Consider the following 25,656-nt stretch of genomic DNA (forward strand, 5'->3'; position numbering starts at 1 on the left):
TGTAAAATATTGTCTTCTGCAACCACTTTATAAAGTTCAGCACAACTGAATCTTGTTTTTGCATTTTTTGCTGCACTGAACCTATGACGCACATATTGAGGGAGCCTTTTTATGTGGAACCTGTTCAGCTGTACCTTATGGTCTGTGGAAATTTTCCAGCAGAAATTTTCCCCTTCCTTTGATGCCCTAAGCACGTGCTTCATTATTTTGCTTAATGCTGTGGTTCCCAACATGGGGCACACGGACCACAGGGGAGCAATTTGATTTTTAAGGGAGGCAATTCAAGAATTGAGTTATTAACAGTTAATGGCCTTTTAGGCTTCCTCCATGTGAATAATTCACTTTTAGAATAATAAAATTTACAGTATATGTCATGGCGGGGCAGGCATCAGGATTTTAGAGATGCTTAGGTGGGGCATGGCCACAAAAAGGTTGGGAACCACTGGCTTAATGGCTAACGCAGCCCTGGCACCTTGGAGGAAAGGCAGGATATAAATGTACTAAATGGGTAAAAAGGATAGATTAGCGAATTCTTTTGTGGGTGGCTTCATACAATGAGGCAGTGCCGGATTTATGTGTAAGCTAAACAAGCTACAGCTTAGGGCCCCACTCTCTTGGGGGCCCCAAAAAATTTAAAGGAAAAAAATGGATTTACATTTCCAAAATATAAGAAAAAACAAATAAAATAAAACCTACATACAGCAACAGTGTTTTGTGTTGTGTAGGCTCTTATGTTGTAAGTAATGGGCCCTGCCGGCTCCCTAAAATATTTAACACAAAAAACAGCGACAATTTGTTATTGAAAAAGGACAGCTGGACATAGAAAGGGGCCTGTTACCTTCAGTAGCTTAAGGTAAAGGTAAAGGGACCCCTGACCATTAGGTCCAGTCGTGGCCGACTCTAGGGTTGCGGCGCTCATCTGGCTTTACTGGCCGAGGGAGCCGGCGTACAGCTTCCGGGTCATGTGGCCAGCATGACTAAAACGCTTCTGGCGAACCAGAGCAGCACACGGAAACACCGTTTACCTTCCCGCCAGAGCGGTACCTATTCATCTACTTGCACTTTGAAGTGCTTTCGAACTGCTAGGTTGGCAGGAACAGGGACCGAGCAACGGGAGCTCACCCTGTTGCAGGGATTCAAACCGCCGACCTTCTGATCGGCAAGTAGCTTAGGGCTACTGACCTTCTGATCAGTAGCTTAGGGCCTCATCAAACCTAAATCCGGCCCTGCAAGGAGGGGGGCATCACTTGCTCAGGCTACTCCCCTTTCCCCCCTTAAAATTCAATATACACCGTGTACTGTAGTACCTTATCTGCCACATGGTGGGGAATACACCCTTTGGGTAGTGGTGAGGGCTCCCTACCCGGTTTGTCTTTCTCAAGGAGGGAAGCCAAGCCAGCCAAGAGATTTCCCTGGCGCGGCCGCTCCACGACCTCCACCTGCTGCTGCTGCTGCTGTTGCTACGCCTCGCCTGGCCTGGCCTGGCCTGCTGCCGCTCCCCGCCCTCCGGAGGGAGGAGACAGCCGCGTCCCGGCTCCGCCATCACGTGGGGAAAACAAATGCTCCCGCGGCCGCCCTGCCCCATTAGCACAGCCTGGCCAGGCACGCGGCGGGGTCTGGGCTGGCGAGGCGGCGCGCGCGCCTGCTCTCCGCCTCCACCATGAAGATGCACTTCAGCATCCCTCTCTCCGAAGAGCTGCTGGAGAAGTTTGGCGGCCGCTATGTGGTGAAGTAGCCAGGAGGAAGAGGGAGGGAGAGATGGAGGGCGGAGGGGCGACCGTAGTAGCCGCGCTGGCGGCGAGGAAGGCGGGTTAGAGAGAGGCGCGCGCCTGTGTGTGTGGAAGTAGCGAGGCGGCGGAGACCCTCCGCGTCTGCACCACACGCTGCAAGCGCCACTTTGCCCGCAAGTTGGCAGGAGCCGCGCCTTTTTTTTTTTTTTTTTTTTGCGCGCTGAAGGGACGCAGCCGAGGAGGGCGAGAGGCGCGCACCTGACGCGGGTTAAGAACCGCCTTGCATCATTCGCCTTTCCCTCCAGGGCTGCTTGTTGTGGGGCGCGGTGGGGAGGGTCTGAGAGGGGGAGAGGGAAGTGGGGGGGGGGGTTCCACAGGGAAGGAGAGCGTGGATTTGGCTACCCGTTGCAAGCAATTGGTTGAAGGATCCGTCCGCGTCGTTTGGCGCTGAGCTTGGGGGATGCTTTATGCGCAGCTGAGGTGGGGGAAATGGGGCGTGTGTGTGTGCGAGGGGAGGAGGCGGAGGGTTGCGTGGCATGTGGGGTGGGGTGGGTGGGATGCACAGCCTCTGTGTGAAGAGAATGGGGAGGGAGTGATTGCCAGAGGCAAATAACTTGAATATTGTCTGTAGGGAAGGAGGGTGGGCTTTGCGGGAGTCAAGCTGTTTTTTTTACGGCCAGAAAGAAGGGAAATATAAAATGCTGCTGTGCCCTGCTTCTCAAGTAAACTACGAAGATTCTCGCCCTATATTTGAAGAAATTACGGTTGCAATACCCGAAATGATCAAATGAACTGGAGCGACCAGTCTTTTAAAATAAGAAATATCTGGCAAGCCTAGGGTAGGCAGAGAGCGGCATATACTCTCTTTAATGAGCTCTCAAAGTGCATTATTTCCCCAAAAGAATCCTGGGAGCTGTAGTTGGTTGATGTTGCTGGGGATTGCAGGTCTGTTAAGGGGGTCTTTGGGGGATGCAATGTACTTGGGGAAGGCATGGGAATGAATAGCAGTGTGATGGGAATTGTGAGTTGATTGTAGGGTGAGGATGCATGATGGGTGTGCCATCATATAGGAGGATGCCCTGGTTTGGGGAATTTGCTGGATCTGCATGAGAAGAACGGTGGGGCTCTATGCAAGAAAGTTTAAAATGCAGATAATAGGAAGTGACAAATTCCCCTAACTCTCCCAAGAGGATTTATTTAGAGAATCTGTGTCTTTTCAGCTGTACTCTGTGTATCTCGAAGGCTTCCTTTTCTGCAAGGTGCGTTACAGTCAGTTGCACCACTGGAATGAACAGGTAAGGTATTCCGGTTCACTGGTCACCTTCCCCTTTCGCTTATCGCTTCTCCTTTTTCATGTTCTGCCAGAAAACATTTCGGAGGATATGTTTTACATGGAAGTGGGGTACATTCTACAGCGGGGGAAGGTCAGGCTCCAGCCCTTGTTGAATCTACTTTGTATTTTACTAGAGTCCTGAGATCTGCCAGCTGGAGCAAGGTACAAAAGATTTGCACTTAGAACGAAAGAATATGGTGCCTCTCAGCTACTGCTGAGTACAGGGTTTTATTCTGAGTTCCAGAACTGAGATGCACTCAGTTTTCCCACGTAAAAATCAATCCCTGGTTATTCCAAGTTTTGTTCATTTCTGCAGTCTTAATTTTTTTTAAGTGTTCATTTTGTTATTGCTATAGCTATGCAATTGGGAGTCAGAAATCATTGTGGTCTACCACAAATCACCCAGAGATCTTCCAATAGATCATGATCTGTCTTCTGCCCATCCCTGTTCTCTGACATTCATTGATTTGTGAGTGGGGAGTATCACCTAAATTTAGGAACATATGGGTCTAATATTTAGGTTCGATAGGTACCTATGTAAATGTTCCCTTTATTCAGAGCGCTTGATTTCCATCTAAATTTTTACATGAATGAGATTATCTGCATGCTAGCAGTTTCCTTTCAAATGAAACTTTGTGTGTGTGTATGCCTTAAAAGTGTTTAATTACATTTCTGCTCTCCCTTCATGCACTTGGGGAACATTCCCCAAGAATATTCTCAGAATTAGAAATAGATAATTAGTTTGGCCTTTCCAAGTACAAAGGTCAAGGACAGTAAATATTAGGCAGTATGCAGCCAATACTTCTTATGATCAAATAATACCAGCACATGTGCAGTGCTAATTGTTCCAATGAAAAGGTGGGTTGTGGGTAGGAGTTATAAATATAAATGTGCATGGAAGAGCTTTGCTGCAGAGGGGGAAATTCCCTATCCCCAAAATGGTTTAAAAATCGAGCAATTATGGGAGGAGAGATAGAAACAGAAAATATAATGATTAGTCTCCACTAAGTGTCCATAACAGTTGCACAACCACATTACACACCAAATACCAGTGCTGGTGCTAGTTGAGGAAAGAGGAATGTTTCTATTCAGTATCAAAACTCAGGGCCCTGACAAGGTAAATTCATAGCATCAGTACGCATTGCATATCTGCTTTGTAGCCTTAAGTGATTGGATACTATTTCCCCCTGGAAACTGTAGTTCTGTAAAGGGGCAAGGGATTTCTGATTTGCAGCAGCTTGTCTGAACTACAGTTCCCAGGATCCTTAAAGGAGAAGCTGTGACAGTTATACAGGTAGGAAACCTACAAAGGTTTTTTGTAATTGGATATGCCCTCTGTGTTTTAGTAGTTTATTTTGTAATTCACTGGCAAAGTTGAATTTTAGAAGGCTAGTTATCACTTTTAGGGTTTAGATAAGTGAGGTATAGTGGTACAGTGGTACCTCGCAAGACGAAATTAATTCGTTCTGCGAGTTTTTTCGTCTTGCGAATTTTTCGTCTTGCGAAGCACGGATTCCCTGGGTATTAACGGTTTTAAGAAAAAGGAAACGAACTCGCAAGACGTTTTCGTCTTGCAAAGCAAGCCTGTAGGGAAATTCGTCTTGTGAAGCAACTCAAAAAATGAAAAACTCTTTCGTCTTGCGAGTTTTTCGTCTTATGAGGCATTCGTCTTGCGAGGTACCACTGTACCTCGGGTTAAGTACTTAATTCGTTCTGGAGGTCCGTTCTTAACCTGAAACTGTTCTTAACCTGAAGCACCACTTTAGCTAATGGGACCTCTGGCTGCCGCCGCGCCGCTGGAGCACGATTTCTGTTCTCATCCTGAAGCAAAGTTCTTAACCTGAAGCACTATTTCTGGGTTAGCGGAGTCTGTAACCTGAAGCGTATGTAACCTGAAGCATATGTAACCTGAGGTACCACTGTATATGCAAAAATAAACTACCTTACTGTAGTTTATATGAGAGGGTATGGATATGTAATGGGCATTGTCCTTTGTGTGTGTTTCTTTTTAATAACTTCTTTTCACACAAACCGCTACAGAGAAATGTTCCAAAATATAACTCTGTTTAGTTGCTTTATTACTCTCTGTCATTGTTTTAAAGGGTCTTGCTAATCATTTCTGCCATTGTTAATTTTAATTATTTTGGGTCATTGGGTTGAATCCAAAGTAGCGCTAAGAGATCCTCCTTCTGTGCCCCCCAACCTGTTCTAGGGGTTCCCCAAAGCCTCTGGAGCAGATTTGGAAAGGGTGTGGGGTGCATGTGGGAATGGGAGAGGAGGAGAAAGTCCTATTGTACAAGTGTAAATCCTTGCGCTGACGGGATGCATTAGTTGAATACTGCCCATTGTCTTTATTGCAATATTACAATCGAGATGACCTGTCTGGGCTATATCCTCAATTGTGGCATATAAATAATTTTCATAAGAAATATCTGAGGCTTGAACAATATGGACATACAGCCATACCTCAGGTTGAATATGCTTCATGTTGAGCACGTTCAAGTTGTGCTCCGCGGCAACCTGGAAGTAACGGAATGCGTTACTTCCTGGTTTCGCTGCTCACGCATGCGCAGACACTCAAAATGACGCCACGCACATACCTGGAAGCGGCGAAAAGCGATGCGCGCGCAGATGTGCCGTCGCTAGTTACGTTTGCTTCTGGATGCGAACGGGGCTCCGGAACAGATCCCGTTCACATCCCAAAGTACCACTGTATTTGTTAATTTATAGCTAAAGCAAAACATATACAGTCATACCTCAGGAGTCGAACACTTTGTGAGTTGAACATTTTGGCTCCTGAATGCCACAAACCCAGAAGTTCTGGTTTGCGAACGTTCTTTGGAACTCGAAAGTCTGACATGGGTTCTGCGGCTTCCGATTGGCTGCAGGAGCTTTCTGCGCCTTGATTTCCAAATGTTTTGGAAGTCGAATGAACTTCCGGAACGGATTCCATTCAACTTCTAAGATATGACTGTAATTTAAGATAATAGGCAGCATCATACTTCAACTGACTAAATATTGGCAGAGCTTAGGGACATGGTGGTTTTGAATAGAATGAAAGGATGGAGAGGAAAGTTCCACTTAGATTAGATCCATGGAAATTAATGACCTAATCATAGCCATTAACTTCATTTGGTATACTCTTGAGTCGAACTTACATTGGATGCATCACAATATGTCCAGTGTTTGGACCAGAGTGACTTCAATGATATAACATGGACTGAACTGTGGTGGATCTCTCAGGCTTAATGTCAGGATGGCGGGTATATGTTTCAGGGCAAGTCAAAGTAAAAAGGCAAGGGGGAAAGGCATGTAGGGTTGAAGTACAGTGGTACCTCGGGTTACATACGCTTCAGGTTACAAATGCTTCAGGCTACAGACTCTGCTAACCCAGAAATAGTACCTCGGGTTAAGAACTTTGCTTCAGGATGAGAACAGAAATTGTGCTCCGGTGGCACGGCGGTAGCAGAAGGCCCCATTAGCTAAAGTGGTGCTTCAGGTTAAGAACAGATTCAGCTTAAGAACAGACCTCCGGAACGAATTAAGTACTTAACCCGAGGCACCACTGTAAAGTTTATTTTTTCTCTCATTCCTCTCTGCTGATTTTTTGCTTACTTAAGGCTTAAAGTTTATTCTTTTAATCCCAACTGGCATTAGTGAATATCCAAAAGCTATGAAAGGAAAACTGAGTAACATTGAGAAGAACAGGTTTCTCTCATTTTTCAGGTGCCTTTAACAGGTGGGAACACCTTGTAACCAACAATATGAAAAAAACTACGCCAAATACCTTCCCTGGGCATGAGAGACAATGGCCTCTCAGTGTTTATCTGTCAGAAAAATCAGATTGTGTTAGCCACCAGCACCCAGCTTCAATGTTCTTGTCAGAAAGATGCTATCACTGATACAGATACCTGGTATACCCTCATCAGAAAGATCCAGGTAACCATATTGCAGCATGTCCATGAACATTATTACAACAGCCTTCTTGCATTTGAACCATGTGAGGCATCGGCATTCTGCTGCTGTAATACTCTGCCTCTCGTAAAAGCTTCCAGAGTGGCCCTCTATACACTGGCTGCAAAAACAAACAAACAAAAAAATCAGGAAGAAGGAGTTAGATAAAATCACTATAAATTGTTGTGGTGACTTGGAGGTTTACCGTATTTTTCGCTCTATAAGACGCACCCAGTTTTTGGAAGAGGAAAACAAGGAAAAGGATATTCTGAATCCCAGAAACCAGGACAGCAAGTGGGATCGCTGCGCAGCGATCCCGCTTGCTGTCCTGGCTTATGGGATAGCCGTGTGCAGCCTCTCCCAAAGAACAGTTCAGGAGCGCACATCTGTGTGCAGCCTGCCCACTGCTCCCGGGGCTGGAGGGGGAAGCCCCAGCTGCTCTGCCGGCACCCGGGGTTTCCCCTGCCAGCCCCAAAGAGCAGCTCAGGAGCGTGCTGCACTCCGGCAGTTTAGCTCCAGGGACCACACATTTGCTCCATAAGATGCACGGACATTCTCCCTTAGTTTTTAAGAGGAAAAAAGTGTTTCTTATGGAGCGAAAAATACGGTAATTTGAAATCAAGCTGGATTTGCGTTCCTTGGTGTTTCTGGCAACCTCTCTTGCATCATGGATGTTGGGTCATATTATGATCTGTATTGTTTTAATTGGTATGGTTGCTAAGGGGTTGTCATGGCCTTTGGCTAGAACAGTAAACTGATATTGATTGATTGAAATGGAGAACCATAACAGTGAATTACTAATAAGTGTATGCTAATGTGGAACACCAGGCATAAGTTACAAGTTTACTAAAATTAGTAGTCCCTGACAAGTTGTACATGCAACAGCTCATTATTAAGCCACACTGTAAGAGTTGGATGTATTCTGAACTGAAAGGAAGAAAGAAAGCATGAAATGGATCTGATTATCCTGGAGATTTCCACTAAAAGGGTTCAGCAAAAATCGTACATATATCATGATAAAAAGAGCAATGCGTAAGAAGATGAGTTGTCGGTTCTCCCTCTCCAGATTCACAGGAACATTTAGGTTGACAATAGGGGACGTACAGCCCCTTGTATTTCAAGAATATAAGAATTGCTTTGCTCTTCCAGTCCAGCAAGTCTGTTGTTCTTGTCTCTAACAAGTAAAGTGCTCTATCCAGTTGCCCTGTCTTTTCAGTTAAGGCGGGTCTTTGGGAAAGGTGTGCCTGCGTTCCCTCCAAAATTCTACCTCGCAATGACGAAGTCAATGGCTGATGAAAGGAGAGCTCAACTTGAACAATATCTACAGAATGGTACAGTAAATCCTTAATACACACACACACACGTACGTCAATAGTGATTCATGACACATGGTGCAAATGTAAATTTTATACATGATTTCATTGGTCATAAACCGTTAGATGGTATCTCATCTGTTCTCATGGGCTGAGCATGTTTATTTAGCCCCAAACTATTTATTACAGATGCTGGTCTGTCTTGTTCTATAAAACCTCCACTAAATAAAGGCTGGACAGAATTGTTATTTCCTCATATTAGCCAATGGCCTTCAGGCCAACTTTCCAAAAGCACCACTACTACAATTCAAATATATATTGGGGACTCTCAGGAAAGGCATAGGATTTGAAGTGAATGGATGCAGCAAGAGGGAAGATTGGGGGAAATTGGGTGGAAGCAGATTGCCTGAATGGACACTCTTACCCTTGGGCAGGAGGAACTGGAGGTTTCAGGAGGGACGGGGGGTAGGAAATGCCCCCTGTTTGAGCTGCATTGGATACAGTGTGGTTGTAGCGATTAAGAGTTTTAGACCAGGAGACCAGGATTCAAAACCCCACTTGGCTGTGAAGCTCACTGGGTGACCTTGGGCCAGTCACTGCCTCTCAGCCTAACAAGGTAAAGTAAAGGTAAAGGGACCCCTGACCATTAGGTCCAGTCATGACCGACTCTGGGGTTGCGGCGCTCATCTTGCTTTACTGGCCGAGGGAGCTGGCGTACAGCTTCTGGGTCATGTGGCCAGCATGACTAAGCCGTTTCTGGCGAACCAGAGCAGCGCACGGAAATGCTGTTTACCTTCCCGCCGGAGCGGTACCTATTTATCTACTTGCACTTGATGTGCTTTCGAACTGCTAGGTTGGCAGGAGCAGGGACCGAGCAACGGGAGCTCACCCTGTTGCAGGGATTCGAACCGCCGACCTTTTGATCGGCAAGTCCTAGGCTCTGTGGTTTAACCCACAGTGCCACCCGCGTCCCCTAACAAGGTAGTTGTGGGGATTAAATGAGAATTCATTTATGGCACCTTGAGCTCCTTAGAGAAAAAGATGGGATATAAAGATAAAAAATACATTAAGAAACCCAATACCTATATTAAATCTCTTTTCCTGAATCCTTACTTAATAATGAAAGGGTGAGGAGAAAATGCGGTCATCTAAAGCATCACTGTGTATATTGATTTATAAGACTTCTCATCAGGAGCTTATGAAATGTGATGATCATTACTCCTGAAAGCCATTCTACACAATCCTTTCTGGATCCTCCAATGTGCTATTTAAAAAATTCCACATTCAATTATACAAACTTAATAATTATTTTCTACCATGTTTGTCTTGAATATGCATGTACTTTCCTCTATGTTGTTAGTTTCCCTTTGAGTCGTAAAATGACTGAAAGCTTACATATATAGATAATCCTTTAAGCTGTCGGTCCTGATTTCTGTGCTTTTGTTTTTCAGTGTCGATTGATCCTAGTATTACGAACAGCGATGTCTTTATTAGTTTCTTTAGGAAATTGCAGCAGGTAAACTCTAGTCTTTCACAGAAAACCTATTGGAAAAAGTGCTTGCCTTTTACTCACTGCACCTTATTCTGTCTTAAAACGAACTGAAAAATCAGCTTGTTTTTAGAAAGTAACAAATGGGCCCTGGGACAAAATACCATAGTGTGAACTTCTCTTTGCTAGGAAGCCATGACCATATCCAGAGGACTCCGTTCCCTTCGTCCTTCCCTCTGAGTTTTCCTTCCCCTCCTTCCCCCTTCCAACAATTGGCCACCATTCCACGCCCAATGGGCATTCTCAGTTCTCCTTGCAATGTTTTGGTTCCACCCCCTTCCCCTTAGGGCCCACCCCCCACTTTTTTTTCTTTGTACTTCTGCAAACCTTAAGGGTTCCCTCTAGGCTTCTCCCGCCTCCTCATGCTTGGTTGGTGGTGTTTTGGCCTGCACTTGGAGTTTGATATTAGTGTGCAGGATAAATAGATCCTTACTGCTTAACTTTGCCTACTTTGCTGCATTAGCTACCAAGTTGGCAATAGTTGCAATTTGATATAAGCTGATCTGTTTAAAAGCTAATGCTATTCTCATGCCCCTAATGTTTTTGGTTGTTTTTTTAAGTGTGGCAAAAGGGTTTGCTTATATTATGTATGTATGTATGTATGTATGTATGTATGTATGTATTTACAGTCACTAGATGATTCCCAGAAAACTCTCTGAACACTTTTTTTTAAAAAGAAAGCATGCTCCTTGGGACTTGGCTTCAAGAATATAGCTTTGGGTTATGTCGGGACAAGAAACGATAAGTGTGTTGATGTGAAGATGTCAACATCTCTTTATCTTGTAATGGTGGCGACAGCTGCAGTCTGGCACGTACTTCCAGAGTGTTGCAACTTGAACTTCTAGCCTCTCTGCCTATATTCTCCTTAGCAGAAACAGTGTAAATATGGTTATGCTCATGGAGGTGCAGTGTCCTAAGGCCTTGCAAGGTTGGAATGGTGATAGCAGAGTTTAGTTTCAGTAATTTTATCAATATTTCATGGCCTTCAGTTAAAATAATACCATTTAAGTAACGCAGACAGCAAGGACATTTAAATGATGTGACAAGAGTTCGTTTTATTAGTATGGCATAAGCTTTCGTGGACTAGAGCCCACTTCAATCAGATGCATGAAGTGTTATATTCAGGGCAGCTCCAGGTCGCCTACTTATTAAGTATTGATCTTGGTTAGCTTGTACAATACTTAAAATTATTTCCAGTCTTCATTCAGCATTCATTCCAATCTGCTTGCAAGCTGTCCTTGTATCTTCTCGTTAATAATTTTTTCATTCCGTACATTCAATGCATTTCCCCATCACTTTCCAAACTGCAAAAAGCCAGGTGGTTGTTTTTTAAACTGCATTTGTTGCATAACAGAGAACTGCAGCCCTCCAGACATCATTGGGAATACAATACCAACTATATCCCTAACCTTAGGCCATGTTGGCTAGGGCTGATGGGATTTGGAGTCAAATAACATCTGGAGATCCATAGTTCCTCATTCCTGCTCTAAGGGGACAGTCATTTAATCTCCTATAAGTGCACAAACCCAAAGTTTTGGGATGCACTTGAATTGATGACATAAGTGATAGCATAAATCCTCTAAGATTTAATTAAATGTAGTAGGAGATGAAAACAGTGTCCTTACCTCGTTCGTGTCCAAACAAATAGAATCAAATTTCATTATTGCTTTCAGCTTAGCAGTTTTGTACTGGAGCACACAACCCCCCCAACGCACTTTAATATTCTGTAGGAGAGAGCACATTTCAGGCCTTTAGCAGTGTGCCCATGTTGTATATGGTTTCCAAATAAAGTAACTCTCAGGTTTTTACTACTTTCATTTCTCTGTGTAGTTCATGAACATCACAAATGTCAGATTGTACTTTACTCAAGCTGTTCGCATGCCCAACCCAGAGCTTTTGTCCAGGAATGTGATCCGTGCATGAGAAGAGCCATGCGATAGAATGCCTAGTTAGCATTCCTTCCACCAAATGTCTGTGGGCTAGCTGGTGCTGCATTATGATGCCAGACACATAGCCTAAATCTCAATATGTCATTTTTTTCAATAGGAGAGATGATTTATGGGAAGGATCATAAATTATGTGTGAACAGCAAGTGTCCATTGTATTTCATTATGTACTTGTAAGTGCATTTATAAAACAGCAATTGAAGGCTAAGTAAACATTGTCCAAGCATGAAAGATTCTAAGCAAATAGCTTTTAATAGAGATGTTCTGATACTCAGTGCTGTTTTCTTGCAAAAGGCCTTTCTGCAATGGCCTGTAAACAAGAGGAGCTGTAAAACGGCTAAGCAAACCTTTTCCTCCCCTCTGTAGAATTTCTACTGGTACAGCATGACCCGAGAACATCCTCTAATTTATTTGTTTTAAGTTGCTGCATAAATGTAGTGGCGATATTTAGCACATGATTTCCCTCCTAGGATTTTTCAGTATTAACACTTGCATGAAAAATCCTTGTAAGTGAGACTGTACAGTAGAAGTGACTATTGGTGTGAATTTGATGGTGTAGTGGAAGGGCAAAACAGGAATATACTGTGATATTCTAAGCACAGAGCTTGGTGAAGAGGTTTGCTGGTGAAATGGGCTGTGAGCATGGCAACACAGATTCAAGCATTCCTCATTTCATCTGCCCACTCTGTATGGGTTGAGGACATCTTTGGCAGTGAAACAGGGCCCTAGCCCAACATCCTGCAACATAGGACTCTTTTGCCCAGTGTGGGACTCGAACCCACAGCCCTGAAATTAAGAGTCTCATGTTCTATAGACACATGCATTGGATTGAATTCATGGCATTTTGCCTTCAAAACATGCTCTACCACTGAGCTATAGCCCATTCCTTATGAGCAGAGCAAACTCAGGGAGATAAGCAGGGGATGGTGGAAGACTCGGACCACTCATCACCTGTGTGTACCCCATTTTTGTTAGAAATTGGACACCATTATCACAGTTCTGAGTTTAAGCATCAACTGAATCTGCTGTCATCATTTCTAGTTTAACACCAAGTGCACTTTGCCACAGGTTAATTCAAGTTCTGCCCATAATGGGGAGAAGGGGAAAATGAATAATCCAGCAGTAACTGGCTTGGAGATTAACCCTCTTAACACTTGCAAAAAAGTAAGCAGTGTGCTAAATACTTGTTTGATGGATGCGTGAGGGTTGTGATGATGCCACCTTGTTGGCTAGACCTGAATAGGACTAGCATTAGATACAACCCTTTGGTACAGACTAAGGCTGTAATCCAAAGCACATCTTGTAGAAAGTAAACTACCGTATTTTTCGCTCTATAAGACGCACCAGACCACAAGACGCACCTAGTTTTTGGAGGAGGAAAACAAGGAAAAAAATATTCTGAATCTCAGAAGCCAGAACAGCAAGAGGGATCGCTGCGCAATGAAAGCAGCAATCCCTCTTGCTGTTCTGGTTTCTGGGATAGCTGCGCAGCCTGCATTCGCTCCATAAGACGCACACACATTTCCCCTTACTTTTTAGGAAGGAAAAAGTGAGTCTTATAGAGCAAAAAATACGGTACTTTGAAAGCAATGAGATAGGTGAAGGAGAAGCTGCTACCTTTCACTCCTTAATGCTCATAATTAGTTCTAAAAATAGTTGCTTCTTCTCATCATGAAGAGAAATAAGAAGTTTGTGTGTGTGTGTTTGCAACTAAATGCCTAGGGTCCACAACTATTTTATTGCAGCACTGGTCGCTTGATTTAAGGTATAACTTTAATCAATTAGTTATAATTAATCAAATCTTCATAAACTTGTATAGGAGCAGCTGCAATTCAGAAGAAAATAGTGTTTTTCAGATGCTTGCATTGCTGTGTGACAGCGGACCATATCAGAAGAGATATTCCTGCTGCTCTCAGGAGGGCTTAGATCTATAAGCATTTAGATTAAAAATAAACAGTTTAATTGGTGCACTTCTTTAATTGATAAAAAAATCAGTTTTACATAATCAATTAATCAACTAGGTGCTGCAGACTTCAACATCTGCTTTTTTTAATCTTACCAAAGCCAGTTGCCCATTTTTACTATTTTGGGGATAAAAACAGGGATAGAAAACATGTTGACCTTCAGATATTTTGGACTACAACTCCCTTCAGCCCTGACCACTGACCATCCATTTCTGACCTAGTTTGCTTAACGATCCACCGTATTTTTTTCCTGTAGTGAAGAAGCTGAAATCTTCGCTTTCAGATGCAAGGACCACATTATAGGCACTCCAATCCCATGTTTTCATGTCTTGCAGGATACATTTAAAATCCAAACCCAACAATCTTTTCTGGATGTTTATCTTGCTGATGGACGGTATCTCAGAATTGATATTCAGACATCAGATACTGCTGAAAGAGTGCTAGAGGCAAGTGATTTTTCAAATGTACTTTACAGTATCTCATATGAACCAATTCACAAGCATGTTAAGCAATACATTGCTGTTGTGTCTGTCCAGATATCTCAAGCAAAGTGCTAGCTTAAAAAGACACTTATTTCTTGGTGGCCAAGCCCAAACGAAATGGAGCAATTTGAACTGAAACAGTGATTTCTGGCAGAAAGAACCAGTACAAACAGTGAGGTAGATACGTAAGAGCCTTTTAAAACTCATTTTTCATGATGAACCATTATGAAGAATGTGAAAACTTGCAATATTTCTAATTCATCTCTCTAAACCTCTGTGGGGAAACAGAAACAGATTTATTTGTTGCATTTTTCTAATCCACCGTGATACAAAAGCCATTTCAAAATATTGTCGTAAACAACATAACTTATTCGTAATCTTAATGGGAAAGAACCTCTCTTTTCTCCCCACCCCCCTTCCAGGTTGTATCGTACAAGATTGAGCTTTCAAGAGAATTAATAGGCTATTTCAGCTTGTTCCTTATTCAAGATCACACCAATGGGGAGCTGTCTGGTAAGAGGTGTATTGTTTAGTATACTAGACATTGCATTCACATTCCTTTCTATTTGTGCAATGTGGGAAGGCTTTATGGGTGATGGCTGTGTAGAAGCAACATTTTGGCTGAACTCTGGTTTTTCCTCTTTGTTTTTGCTTGACTTTAAAACCTAAAGCAAAGCCTATATGTTGCATGGAGAGAAACCTCTTATCATATCATAAAAATGCAAGAACTTTTGGTTTGCTTTTGCTGGAAAAATACCCCTTTTTTCTCTCTCCTTTTTAAGTTAGAAGAGGTTGGGGTTACTTCACAAGTTGTGTGTTTCGCAAGCACATATTAAAATGCATTGCATGAAGGAGACAAATGTGTGCTTTAAAAGATGTATATTAAAAAAAGTCAACTTTTTAAAAAAGTGTTTCAAAAATTACCTCCCCCCTTTCTTCCCCCTCACCTCTAGTATTGAAAAAACTGGCAGAATTTGAACTTCCCTATGTGAGTCTTCAGAGCATGAAAGAATCGCCTTGTAAGATTGGGATCAGAAAGTGGTAAGCAAGGAAGATGAAGAAGCGGATTTAGCAAGATGCATTAAAATGTATATACAGTGGTACCTTGGATTAAGAACTTAATTCGTTCCAGAGGTCCGTACTTAACCTGAAACTGTTCTTAACCTGAAACACCACTTTAGCTAATGGGGCCTCCTGCTGCGCCGCCGGAGCACGATTTCTGTTCTTACCCTGAAGCAAAGTTCTTAACCTGAAGCACTATTTCTGGGTTCACGGAGTCTGTAACCTGAAGCGTATGTAACCCGAGGTACCACTGTATATGCTGGAGGAAGGGCAGAAATACAGTATTTCAGTAGTAGCTCTCATTGTAGATATTTCACTGGATCAGTGGCTTTGTTTCGTTTAAACTTTCCATTTCCCTCTCCCTGTTGGACAGGTACATGGACCCATCCCTTGATAAAATGCTTATGAATTGCAGAACTTCAGTGAACTTACTTTATATACAGGTAAGGTTTTTTCATGTGCAGGTGAGTTCCTTCTAGAAAAGCACTACTCCTGAAATACTATTATGAAAAGAAACTGACTTCTTGTGTTTAAAAGTAGGCGTTCATGAACAAGCAGAGCTTCTTAACTCCCATCCCATCCATCAACGCTACCTGATGTATAATAACAAATAGGTGTTCCCAGAGAGTAGGCTGGCCCAACTAGATGTAAGAGTGATAGATCTGGGTTTAAAACACATCACAGGGGGTTGTTCATAGCAAAAGGTCTGTAAATATTCCTCATAGATTACTTCCTCGTGGCTTCTTTCTCTCCCTCCCAGGCATTAGAATATTACTGAAACCGATGTGAGCCTGGCTGGGAGGAAATGTAGGAATTTAAGAAACTTCCTTATACCAGGTCCATCTAGCTCAGTATGACCAACACTGACTGGCAGCTGCTGTAAGGTTTTCAGGCAGGAATTCACCCTAGCCCTGCCTGGAGAACACTGTGGATTGAACCCATGACCTTTGGCATGCAAAACATGTGCTCTACCACTGAGCTACAGCCCATTGCTCATGAGGAGAGCAACCTCAGGGAGATAAGCAGTGGGTGGCGGAAGACTTGAACCACTCATCACCTCTGTGTACCCCATGTGTTGTTTAAAATCGTATAGTTGTCACAGATCTGAGTTTAAGGATCAGCTGAATCTGCTGCCATCATCTATGGTTTAACCCCAAGTGAACTTTGCCACAGGTCACTTCAAGTTCTGCCCATAATGTGGGGAAGGGAGGAAATGGGTAATCTAGCAGTAACTGGTTTAGAGATTAGCACTCTAATACTTGCCCCCCCCCAAAAGGTAAGGGTTTTTAGCACCATGCTAAATGCTTGGTTAATAGTTGTGTGAGAGTCATGATATGCCACCATGTTAGGTTGAAATTAAATAAATTGGTGCTTGGCTCCCTCTTATTGCAATGCATGTTACAGCTGTTTTTTTATATATCACAGTTCTATCATGAGAGCTATTTGAGCTGCAGTAATGCAGACAGTTGAACTAGCAACTGGGTAGCTGCTTGTAGCCTAGTAGTATCTGGTGGGCCTGGTGGGACTCCAGGGTTGCAGGATCCTATTGCCACAATTTCTTTGCAAAGTCATGTTGATTGTGCTGCTTCAGAGAACTGTTCTCCACCATTCTTGTGCCCCTTCTGCCGTGTCAGAGGGACCTGATCCCACATGGATCAGCAGGACTGGCAATTTGAGGAGCTCATTGGTTTGGTGGTTTGGCTGCTGGACTCTTAAGTCAGGGAGAACAATGTATCGGGGACTTTAATACATACCTTTTTTCTCTTTTTAAGGTTCTGCAGGAAATGGAGAAGAACTGGATCAAGCCTACAGACGGACAGATGCAGAAGCTTCAAATGCTACAGAAAGCACCTAACAAAATGAAGGTAACACAGTGTTTTAACCTTTTCAGGGTGCATGCTGTGGTGCAAAGACACCAGAGCGAGCATCTGCTTATAAAGGCTTGCTGTGCTCTTCAGCTCTGCCAAGGATTTTTTTATTTTATTCTGTAAGCAGAAGAATCTTCTATCCTTGTGTCCCATCCCACCCCAGTTTCCTCAAGCTGGACCCCAACAGAGTGGCTTGTCAGGGGTCTCAGGGAGAGATGAGGATGGGAAACTCTCTTTGTATTAATGCAAGCCCAGCTGCACAAAAAATAAGTCCCCATTTCACAAAATTTGTCCAGGTGTGTTAGATTCTGTTGATGTTGTTCGTGAAAATTAGCTGAGGCCCATCTACAGTTTGGAGGAGCATTAACTTCCCATGCATATTACAAATCATGTGTTAGGAAGGAAGGAAGATGAGCTCTCTTGGCTGCATCAAAGCTATTGCAAAGGTTGCTCTCTGGCAAACCCAGACCGGCTTCTACCCATCTGGCTTTTCCTTTAAGCTCTTCCTGCAGAGCCAGGAGATGAAATGTGAGATTGGATTAGAGAGGGGAAAGAGCAGACCTAGAGACCCAGACCCCTTTGTTGGGATTCGCAGGATACTGAGTAAGTCTGCAGGCTTCAACAGTATGATGCAATACTCTGTGAAGTGCTGGGTCAGAGTGACTCAGCAGGAGTGTGATTAATGTGATTGGCTATCACCTGTTCTAAAAAGGAAAGCCTGTTCAACAGTAACTGTGATGGTTGTGTGGTGGTTGTGCTGTGGTGTGGTGATACTGTGGTGGAGAGTATTCGTTTGCCTTAAGGAGCAGGTACTCTGTATGGACTGTTTTTGTAAATACTTGTATATAGCTCACATTAAAAAGACTGCACTGAAAAGAAACCTGGGACTCTGAGCGTTTCTGCTGAAAGCGCCGCGAGGAATTCGCGACACCCTTCTCCCTTCCCTTCTGATCTTTCAACCCCAGCATACTGTGTATTAGCATCTCCAACTCTGCCTCCATAGACAGAATGCCTGCTGCGGTATTTAATTATTTCGTGGGTGAAAATGCAGTTAGTTATAAGCATACAAAGAGAGGCAACAGAGAAATAATAAGCCAGTTTTGCAGAATTTCCTGTAGCATTTGTACAATGACAAACTTCTAGACATGCAAAGCAGGAGTATAGCCTGCAGATCACTTGCTACAAGATTAGAACAACTCCTATAGAGTGCTCCAGATTTAAATGGATGAGGCCTGGAGACTTGCTGCAATCAACACTGCTCATGTCGAATTTTTCTCGCACAAGTGGACTTCCCCTTCCTCCTCTTCTCCCTGTGCACCTCAAAATGCGCTCTGGGAGATCTTCCAACTCCCTGGAGCAGATTTTGAGGGTGCACAGCTGGCTGCAGAAGTTCCATAGTGCTAGCAGAACCACAGTGTTGAGTTCTGCCTTTCTTCTCACGTTCCAGTTTCTTTAAGCTACTGCTTTGGAAAGGAATTACTGATAAAAGCTAATAGTGTCAGGCATTCCATCTGCACTGCCATACACATTTTTCCCAGTGTGTTAATCATCCCCACCTTACATTGACATGTATATTCTCAAATGAGCACTGGGATAATTCCTGCATTGATTTTATATGTGAGACGTGGCCCGCAGTGTGTTTGAGGGGGCGTGGGCTTATCCAGATAACAACAGAGTCCTTGGCTTTCGGTCCCTTGCTGAAGTTGCTAGCCCTCAGTACCTTCCTGCATCATGTGGTACAGTATATAACCCACTGTTGTCCTCCAGTTTCTGTTTCTCTTGCACAGTTTTTAGAGCTGGCTCAGGAGGTCCAGCACTACGGATACATTAAGCTCGCTCCTTGCTCCTGTGACTATCCTGAAGCAGGCTGTACTGCTGCTATTCATGTGGGGAATAATGAGATTAGCTGCTGCATAAAGTTGCCTAGCAACCAGATCAAAGAGGTCAGCTTCAAGATCAACAGGGTGAGGTGCTGGCAGGTCACATTTCTAGTAAGTACCTTGTGAGCAACTTCACTACTTAACCACATTGTTTAATGCTAACTTTCTTGTACTGGATTTCCTTTAAACTTGAGTCTCATGAGGAAAAAAAAATCCTAAATGAGAGGCCCTGCCTCGTAAGCAATAACACAAATTCTTAGTTTAGATTGTCTTTATGCACATTTCTTGCTGCACATACACATGTTAGGAAGAAGTTGTTCATTGTTAAAATTCTGTGTTCCAAATATCATCAACGGTAGACTGAGTTGATACTTCTGCAGTCTTGCCTCACCTCAGATTCCTCTAAACATTCTCCTCCGACCTAGGAGAAAGTGATAGCTGCATATAGAAAACGGGGGATGAAAGTTCTGCTGAGAGTGAACCCATTGAAGTTAGTGGGCATTTCTAACTTGCATACAACAATTTTAGTGGGTCTTCTCTAAAACAACAACAACATTGGAGATATCCTCTGAATATTAGTGTAGCGTAGTGACTAGGCATCAGTATAGACTGGAGGACCTCTCGACTAAAATTACTGCATCGTTTTTTTAAAACTCCTTAGGGATCTGTTACAGGCCAAGGCCTTGACCAATTCCTGGAGCTCAGGTTTGAGTACAACGATTCTGACACCTGGAGATGGATTGCCTTTAACACAAAGCAGGTTTGTATTACATAATACAAATGTAATGTACATAAAGTACATAAAAGGAGAAGCCTGAAGAGTGAACAACCATGTATTGTGTGTCTGCTGAAATTGCAGCACCAAAGTTCAGAGGGGATCATTTTTTAGCAGTTAGAGACCTTCTTTGAAGGTGCATTTCCCAATGGAGGAAATCCCTAGTCCATCTGATCCCAGTGGGGCTTTCTGCCCAGGGAGCCCTGCTTGCAGTGGAATAATCTGGAACTCACTTCAAGCTCCTGACCATTTATTTGTAGCCATATCCATACCTCCCTCACACCTGGCATCACATATGACATCAGGTATGGCAGGTGGGTGTGGTTTGTGGGTAAATTGGTACTCGTATAAGGCCTAATTAGGTCTATGGACCAGAAGTTCCCCACCCCTAACCTAACCCTTGCAGGCAACAGCTCAACAAGTCCTTACCCGGACATCTTCCTCCATTTTGCTAATGTCAGGGTTTGAAGTTGGGACACTATAGATGCAAAGGATGTGCTTTTACAGCTAAGCTGTGTTCATCCCCTTGCTTTCTTCCACCTAGTATTAAATATAAAGGGGAAAAAGTTGCCTTATATCTGTTACTTATGGATGACAATTCACAAGAGACAATATCCCCCAGGCATTACTGTTCTATGTTTAGGTTCACATCAGGAAAGGCTTGTTCAGGTTTACCTGAGTAAATTGAATGATATGGCTAGTGGACTGCAATCGGATAGATTAAGCTGGGAGTAAAAAAACATTTGAACCACAGAGCAAGGCTGATGTACTCTGGAAAGCAGCAATTCTGCGTATAAAGTATTTTGTTACTTAAAATCAAAATGTAATATTTATCCCACGTCTAGGCATTTCTCCTAAGCTCCTGCTTAAAAAAGATAATATCGGAGCAGCTGATGACAGCAACCAAAGGTGATCAAGAAATGGTGAGCAAAGTTTGACAATCGAGTTTGCCTGCCTGTTGATGTGAGGTTCTTGGCTCCATTGCTCCTGCACGGTGGAGGCCGGGTGATTAGAGCAACTGGGATATTGCCTCACCAAACTCAGCCAGCCCCTACCGGCCTTACTTACAGCCAATCAGAAAGTTGCTCTGCCTGTTGTTGGCTTGGGCCTACTGTTGGTGTCCCTGCCTTCTGTCTTGCCAGCCTCGGAGGGAAATACTGGCTCCAGAGATCCTCACTTGACCCACCCTATGTCTGAAATCATATACAGGCTTAAGAGCAAATCCTACTGAGTTCAATGGAACTAGAAAGTACTTCCCAGTAAACATGCACATGGAATCAAGATGCATACTTTCTATTTTGTAAATGGGAGGCCAAGGAACCTAGAGGGAAGTTTGCTCAACATTTGATCATCAACCTATAGAACGACACATCCTCTTGGGTAAGGTTCATAAATCATATTCAGGGCAACTTTAGCAATGATTTCTTTTTTCAGTAGGGGTGAGTATTGCCTGGTATCTGTAGATTCTAGGCTCACCACAGAAATTGGTTCATTGCTTAAAGGAAAAGACCAAAAAAACAAACCCATTGCTTTCATTCACTTCTCCACATATAAATGCCACTGGTGCTTGATATCAATGGAAATCATGTTCACAAGGTCAAAGAGAAATGTGATTAAAATTGCTGACACTATAGTGTATTTGCCAGTGTCTCCCCTCTGTGAATACACTTGAGTTACATGTTGCCTGCCTCTGTGTGTTTATCTTTCTGCCTAGCAATGATCTTTACATTTTATCAATCTGTTTCAGCAGATTGAACTTCCTGAACCAGATAAAGCTAAGAAACCAAGCATCCATCCAAGTCAGGTTTGTGAATTAAATGACATAAACTTGGGTGGAGACCTGAGAGGGGCTGGGATGGGAAAGGAGATGGCTAGGGTCCCTTAATGCAAGTTGCTGTTCTCTCCTCCTAACCTTGCCACACACACACACACACACACACACACACACACATCACACACACACATCACACACAATCTTCAATAAGGATGGTGACGCTGACATGCCTTTCCTGGTGGTTGTGAGGATTACTGAGCTTATTATCGGAAGTGCTCTGTACACGTCATAGTGCTATATAAACAGTTATTATCACTGCGTCATAGAGGCTGCCACTGCTTATGTTGGTTCAATACAATTGCTGCAGTACTATAACTATAATACCCATTGGACAGCCTTCTGCAACCTGGTGCCCTCCAGATGTTTTGAACTATGACTCACATCTGCCCCAGCCAGTATAGGCTGCCAAAACATCTGCAGGCACTAGGTTGGAGAAAGCAGGATCAAAAACCTTGATAGCTGCTGGCTTTCGCAAACCTTTTCTTTCCTTTTACGTATCATTAGCATAGCTGCTGGTGGTATTCCCCAACACACAGTTAGGTGGTGTTCTACTGGTGTGTGTTTCATGTATTATTGACTAGAAGTTTTTTTTTTAATCTCTTGGCTTAACATATCCTGTATTTGATTCTGTGCAGATATTTCATTCTGGTTTTAAGCCAAGAAAAAAACCGAACGCTAGTAGACCAAATGAGGATGACTGCGTGTTTGAGAAAATACGCGAAGAAGACTTGTGACCTGCACTTCAGCTGCTGCTGCTGCCGCCGCTGCCTCTGGGTTTTTTAAAAATGAGGAATAGCGAACTTATCACAGCAGTTGTCCTCTGTTTAATAGCAGTCTACATTTTCTAACTCCTCATGTATTTTTGTTCTTGAGGTTTTTTTAAAAAACATCTGCTGCTCCTGGGAACCAGAATTTGTTATAACGGGGAAGACTGTAAATATTTTGCACATATATTTCATTTTATTATAAAAAATGTACAGGACCTTTAAAAAAAAATGGGAAACATTGCATATCTTGGATCAAAGTAACACCTTTTAAAGTATTTGACATTAAGCTGTTAATCTTTGGCCTCTGGAATGTTTACCATTGTTCTGTTCCACGGGATACAAACTGTCTCCCCACAGGTCTTCAGCTTAATGATAAATTACACAATGCCACTGAATTTGTGGTAAGGTCTTCCTATGTACAAAGTACATCATCTTACAATGATCCCTACTTCCCTCCAGTACCTGCAGACATGTCTTTGATTATCTCCACCCGTTCCTGCCTCCCAACTGTGCACTGACTACTGGAATAATTACCCTCAGGACTGTTAGGAATGCTCCAGTTTTAATTACTCCAACATATTACAATTTTGGTCTCTTTTTGTTGTTGTTAACCTACTATGTTTTGTATGAGTGTTTTTTTAAAAAAAATATGCAAGGTGGGAGACAACTTGTGGTGAACAACCTGTGATTATGTTAAATATAAGCACTGTGAAATTATTATAAATGTCGTAATTTCTCTCCCCCCCCCAAAACACTTCTTACAAAGCTGAAAATACTGTGGACACCAGGTGTCACTACTACAACTCCCATTTGTTGTTGTTTAGTCGTTCAGTTGTGTCCGACTCTTCGTGACCCCATGGACCAGAGCACGCCAGGCACTCCTGTCTTCCACTGCCTCCGGCAGTTTGGTCAAACTCATGCTGGTAGCTTCAAGAACACTGTCCAACCATCTCATCCTCTGTCATCCCCTTCTCCTTGTGCCCTCAATCTTTCCCAATATCAGGGTCTTTTCCAGGGAGTCTTCTCTTCTCATCAAGTGGCCATAGTATTGGAGCCTCAGCTTCAGGATCTGTCCTTCCAGTGAGCACTCGGGGCTGATTTCCTTAAGAATAGATAGGTTTGATCTCTTGCAGTCCATGGGACTCTCAAGAGTCTCCTCCAGCCACATAATTCAAAAGCATCAATTCTTCGGCGATCAGCCTTCTTTATGGTCCAGCTCTCACTTCCATACATCACTACTGGGAAAACCATAGCTTTAACTATACAGACCTTTGTTGGCAAGGTGATGTCTCACAATGTTATAATGACCAGCAAATCTGGACTGTCCCCTTCATGGATCACTGCCTTGCCGTGGCGAAGGGGCTTGAATAACTCAGAGAAGCTATGAGCTATGCCGTGCAGGGCCACCCAAGATGGACAGGTCATATTGGAGAGTTTTGACCAAACGTGATCCACCTGGAGCAGGAACCAGCAAGCCACTCCAGTATCCCTGCCAAGAAAACTCCATGGACAACTCCCATAACCCCTGGTTATTGGCACCAGAGTGGGAAAGGCTACATTAGATCATCCTTTGTCCCTCCACTGCTCAATAGTTGCCTGAGTTTGGGCGAATCATAGAATTGTGGAGTTGAATAGGACCCAACGGCATCTAGTCCAATCCCCTGCAACGGAGGCATCTCAACACGTGGCCTGGATGGCTGTTTGTTAGTGTGGTGCTGATAATGCCAAGATTGCAGGTTTGAGCCCCATTCAGAAGACATCTTAAGGCAGCCCTGTTCAGGGAAGTTTTTAACGTGATATTTTACTGTATTTTTGGTTTCTATGGAAGCCGCCCAGAGTGGCTGGGGAGGCCCAGCCAGATGGGCGGGGTATAAATAATAAATTATTATTATTATTATTATTATTATTATTATTATTATTATTATATGGGGCAGCTGCATATTCCTGCATTGCAAGGGGCTGGGCTGGGTGACACTCGGGGTCCCTTCCAACTCTAAAATTATATGATGCTATCCAATTTTTGAAATCGTATTGGCCCCTGCTGAGGCAACATGGTCTCGTGTTAGACAGCCGGTGCGGATGCTAGGGGCAGGTGAAACATCCTTTGGGAAGTGCTAGAAGATGTATGGAGTTAGGCACTGGTCCATCTACACTGGTAAACACTCCTTTTGCAATCCTACCTGGGGATGCTGGGGATCGAACCTGCAATATATGCGAAGCATGTTATCTACCATCGAGCTAATCTCGCCTCTCGCTAGACACAGCGGGTGGGGGGGGCGTGTTCTACATCAGCCAGCCCGCGAGGGGCGCTGCTGGACCGATCTCGCTTTGCCCGACGCTCTATCATCTTGTCTTCGCTCCTTGAGTCAGGCAGCGCTGAAAACCCAAAGCGGGTGTAGTCTCAGCTGCTTTTGCATACATAGCAATGGTCCGCAATCGACGCTCCAAGAATCTACGTAACCTGCAGGGCGAGAGTCATTCTGCATACAAAAATAAAATGTTCCAGTAAGAAACCCCATGGCAGCTGGACAGACTTTAATCCCCAAGAAACCAACTACCCTTCCCTTAAAACACTCCATACATAAAATAAACTCCAGAAGCCATGGGGGGCTTATTCTTATCTAATTGACAAAATAACGTGGTGGAAGTGAGCAACCTATTCTGCCTTGGTCAGACCCCAGCGGGAATACTGTATCCAGTTCTGGGCACCACAATTTAAGGAGAATATTGACCATATTATTCCGAATAGGATTTCCCTTAAAAAAGGGGGAAAGTTGACAGCTATGATATTGACAAGCCGGAACATGTGCAGAGGAGAGCCAGCAAGACGATAAAGGGTCTGGAAAGTAAGCCTTATGTGTGCTTTTCCATGTTTAGCCTGGAAAAGAAGAGACGGAGAGGAGATATGATAGCCATCTCCCCATATCAGGCACCCCCAAACTCGTCCCTCCAGATGTTTTTTCAGACTACAATTCCCATCATCCCTGACCACTGGTCCTGTTAGCTAGGGATGATGGGAGTTGTAGTCCCAAAACAGGGCCGAGTTTGGGGGCTGCCTGCCCTATATAGAAAGAACCGTCACAGGAAAAGCTTGTTTTCTCCTGTTCCGACAATGGAAGGCGGTTTTTAAGCAGAGATTGGATGGCCATCCGGCGCGGATGTTTTAGCTGAGATTCCTGCCTTGCAAAGGGGGGTCGGA

At 43.6% G+C, this 25,656-nt stretch overlaps 2 protein-coding genes across 6 annotated transcripts in view; both read left to right on the plus strand.

Annotated features, from left to right (window-relative positions):
* PABPC1 (poly(A) binding protein cytoplasmic 1) overlaps nt 1–7,003 on the plus strand; it is a 30,772-nt gene extending 23,769 nt beyond the window's left edge. The window contains exon 15 of the mRNA XM_053395542.1: nt 6,994–7,003. The gene's annotated coding sequence lies outside the window, so the exon portion shown is untranslated. The remainder of the gene's footprint in view (nt 1–6,993) is intronic.
* Nucleotides 1,541–23,181, plus strand: SNX31 (sorting nexin 31). Of its 5 annotated transcripts, none has more exons than XM_053395545.1 (14): nt 1,541–1,726; nt 2,951–3,025; nt 8,234–8,348; nt 9,782–9,846; nt 14,125–14,235; nt 14,694–14,784; nt 15,225–15,312; nt 15,707–15,776; nt 17,106–17,198; nt 18,989–19,192; nt 19,743–19,841; nt 20,702–20,779; nt 21,607–21,660; nt 22,326–23,181. In XM_053395545.1, the coding sequence occupies exons 1-14, from the start codon at nt 1,661–1,663 to the stop codon at nt 22,422–22,424; spliced, it is 1,308 nt and encodes a 435-aa protein (XP_053251520.1). In that variant the 5' UTR covers nt 1,541–1,660; the 3' UTR covers nt 22,425–23,181. The 5 variants fall into 5 exon arrangements, with proteins under 5 accessions (XP_053251520.1, XP_053251519.1, XP_053251522.1 ...); XM_053395544.1 differs by having other exon boundaries at nt 1,542–1,726; nt 21,604–21,660; XM_053395547.1 differs by lacking the exon at nt 1,541–1,726 and adding an exon at nt 1,802–1,997 and having other exon boundaries at nt 21,604–21,660.
* The last annotated feature ends 2,475 nt before the right edge of the window (nt 23,182–25,656 follow it).

Source organism: Podarcis raffonei, chromosome 7 (genome assembly GCF_027172205.1).
Source record: "Podarcis raffonei isolate rPodRaf1 chromosome 7, rPodRaf1.pri, whole genome shotgun sequence".
NCBI lineage: Eukaryota > Metazoa > Chordata > Lepidosauria > Squamata > Lacertidae > Podarcis > Podarcis raffonei.

What these genes read in the sequence shown, in the direction of transcription:
- SNX31 (XM_053395544.1), top strand. Translation starts at nt 1,661, where the DNA reads ATGAAGATGCACTTCAGCATCCCTCTCTCCGAAGAGCTGCTGGAGAAG. An exon ending in TGAACTTACTTTATATACAG is followed by an intron (nt 15,777 to 17,105) that starts GTAAGGTTTTTT and finishes TCTCTTTTTAAG; the next exon opens with GTTCTGCAGGAAATGGAGAA. An exon ending in AAGCACCTAACAAAATGAAG is followed by an intron (nt 17,199 to 18,988) that starts GTAACACAGTGT and finishes TCTCTTGCACAG; the next exon opens with TTTTTAGAGCTGGCTCAGGA.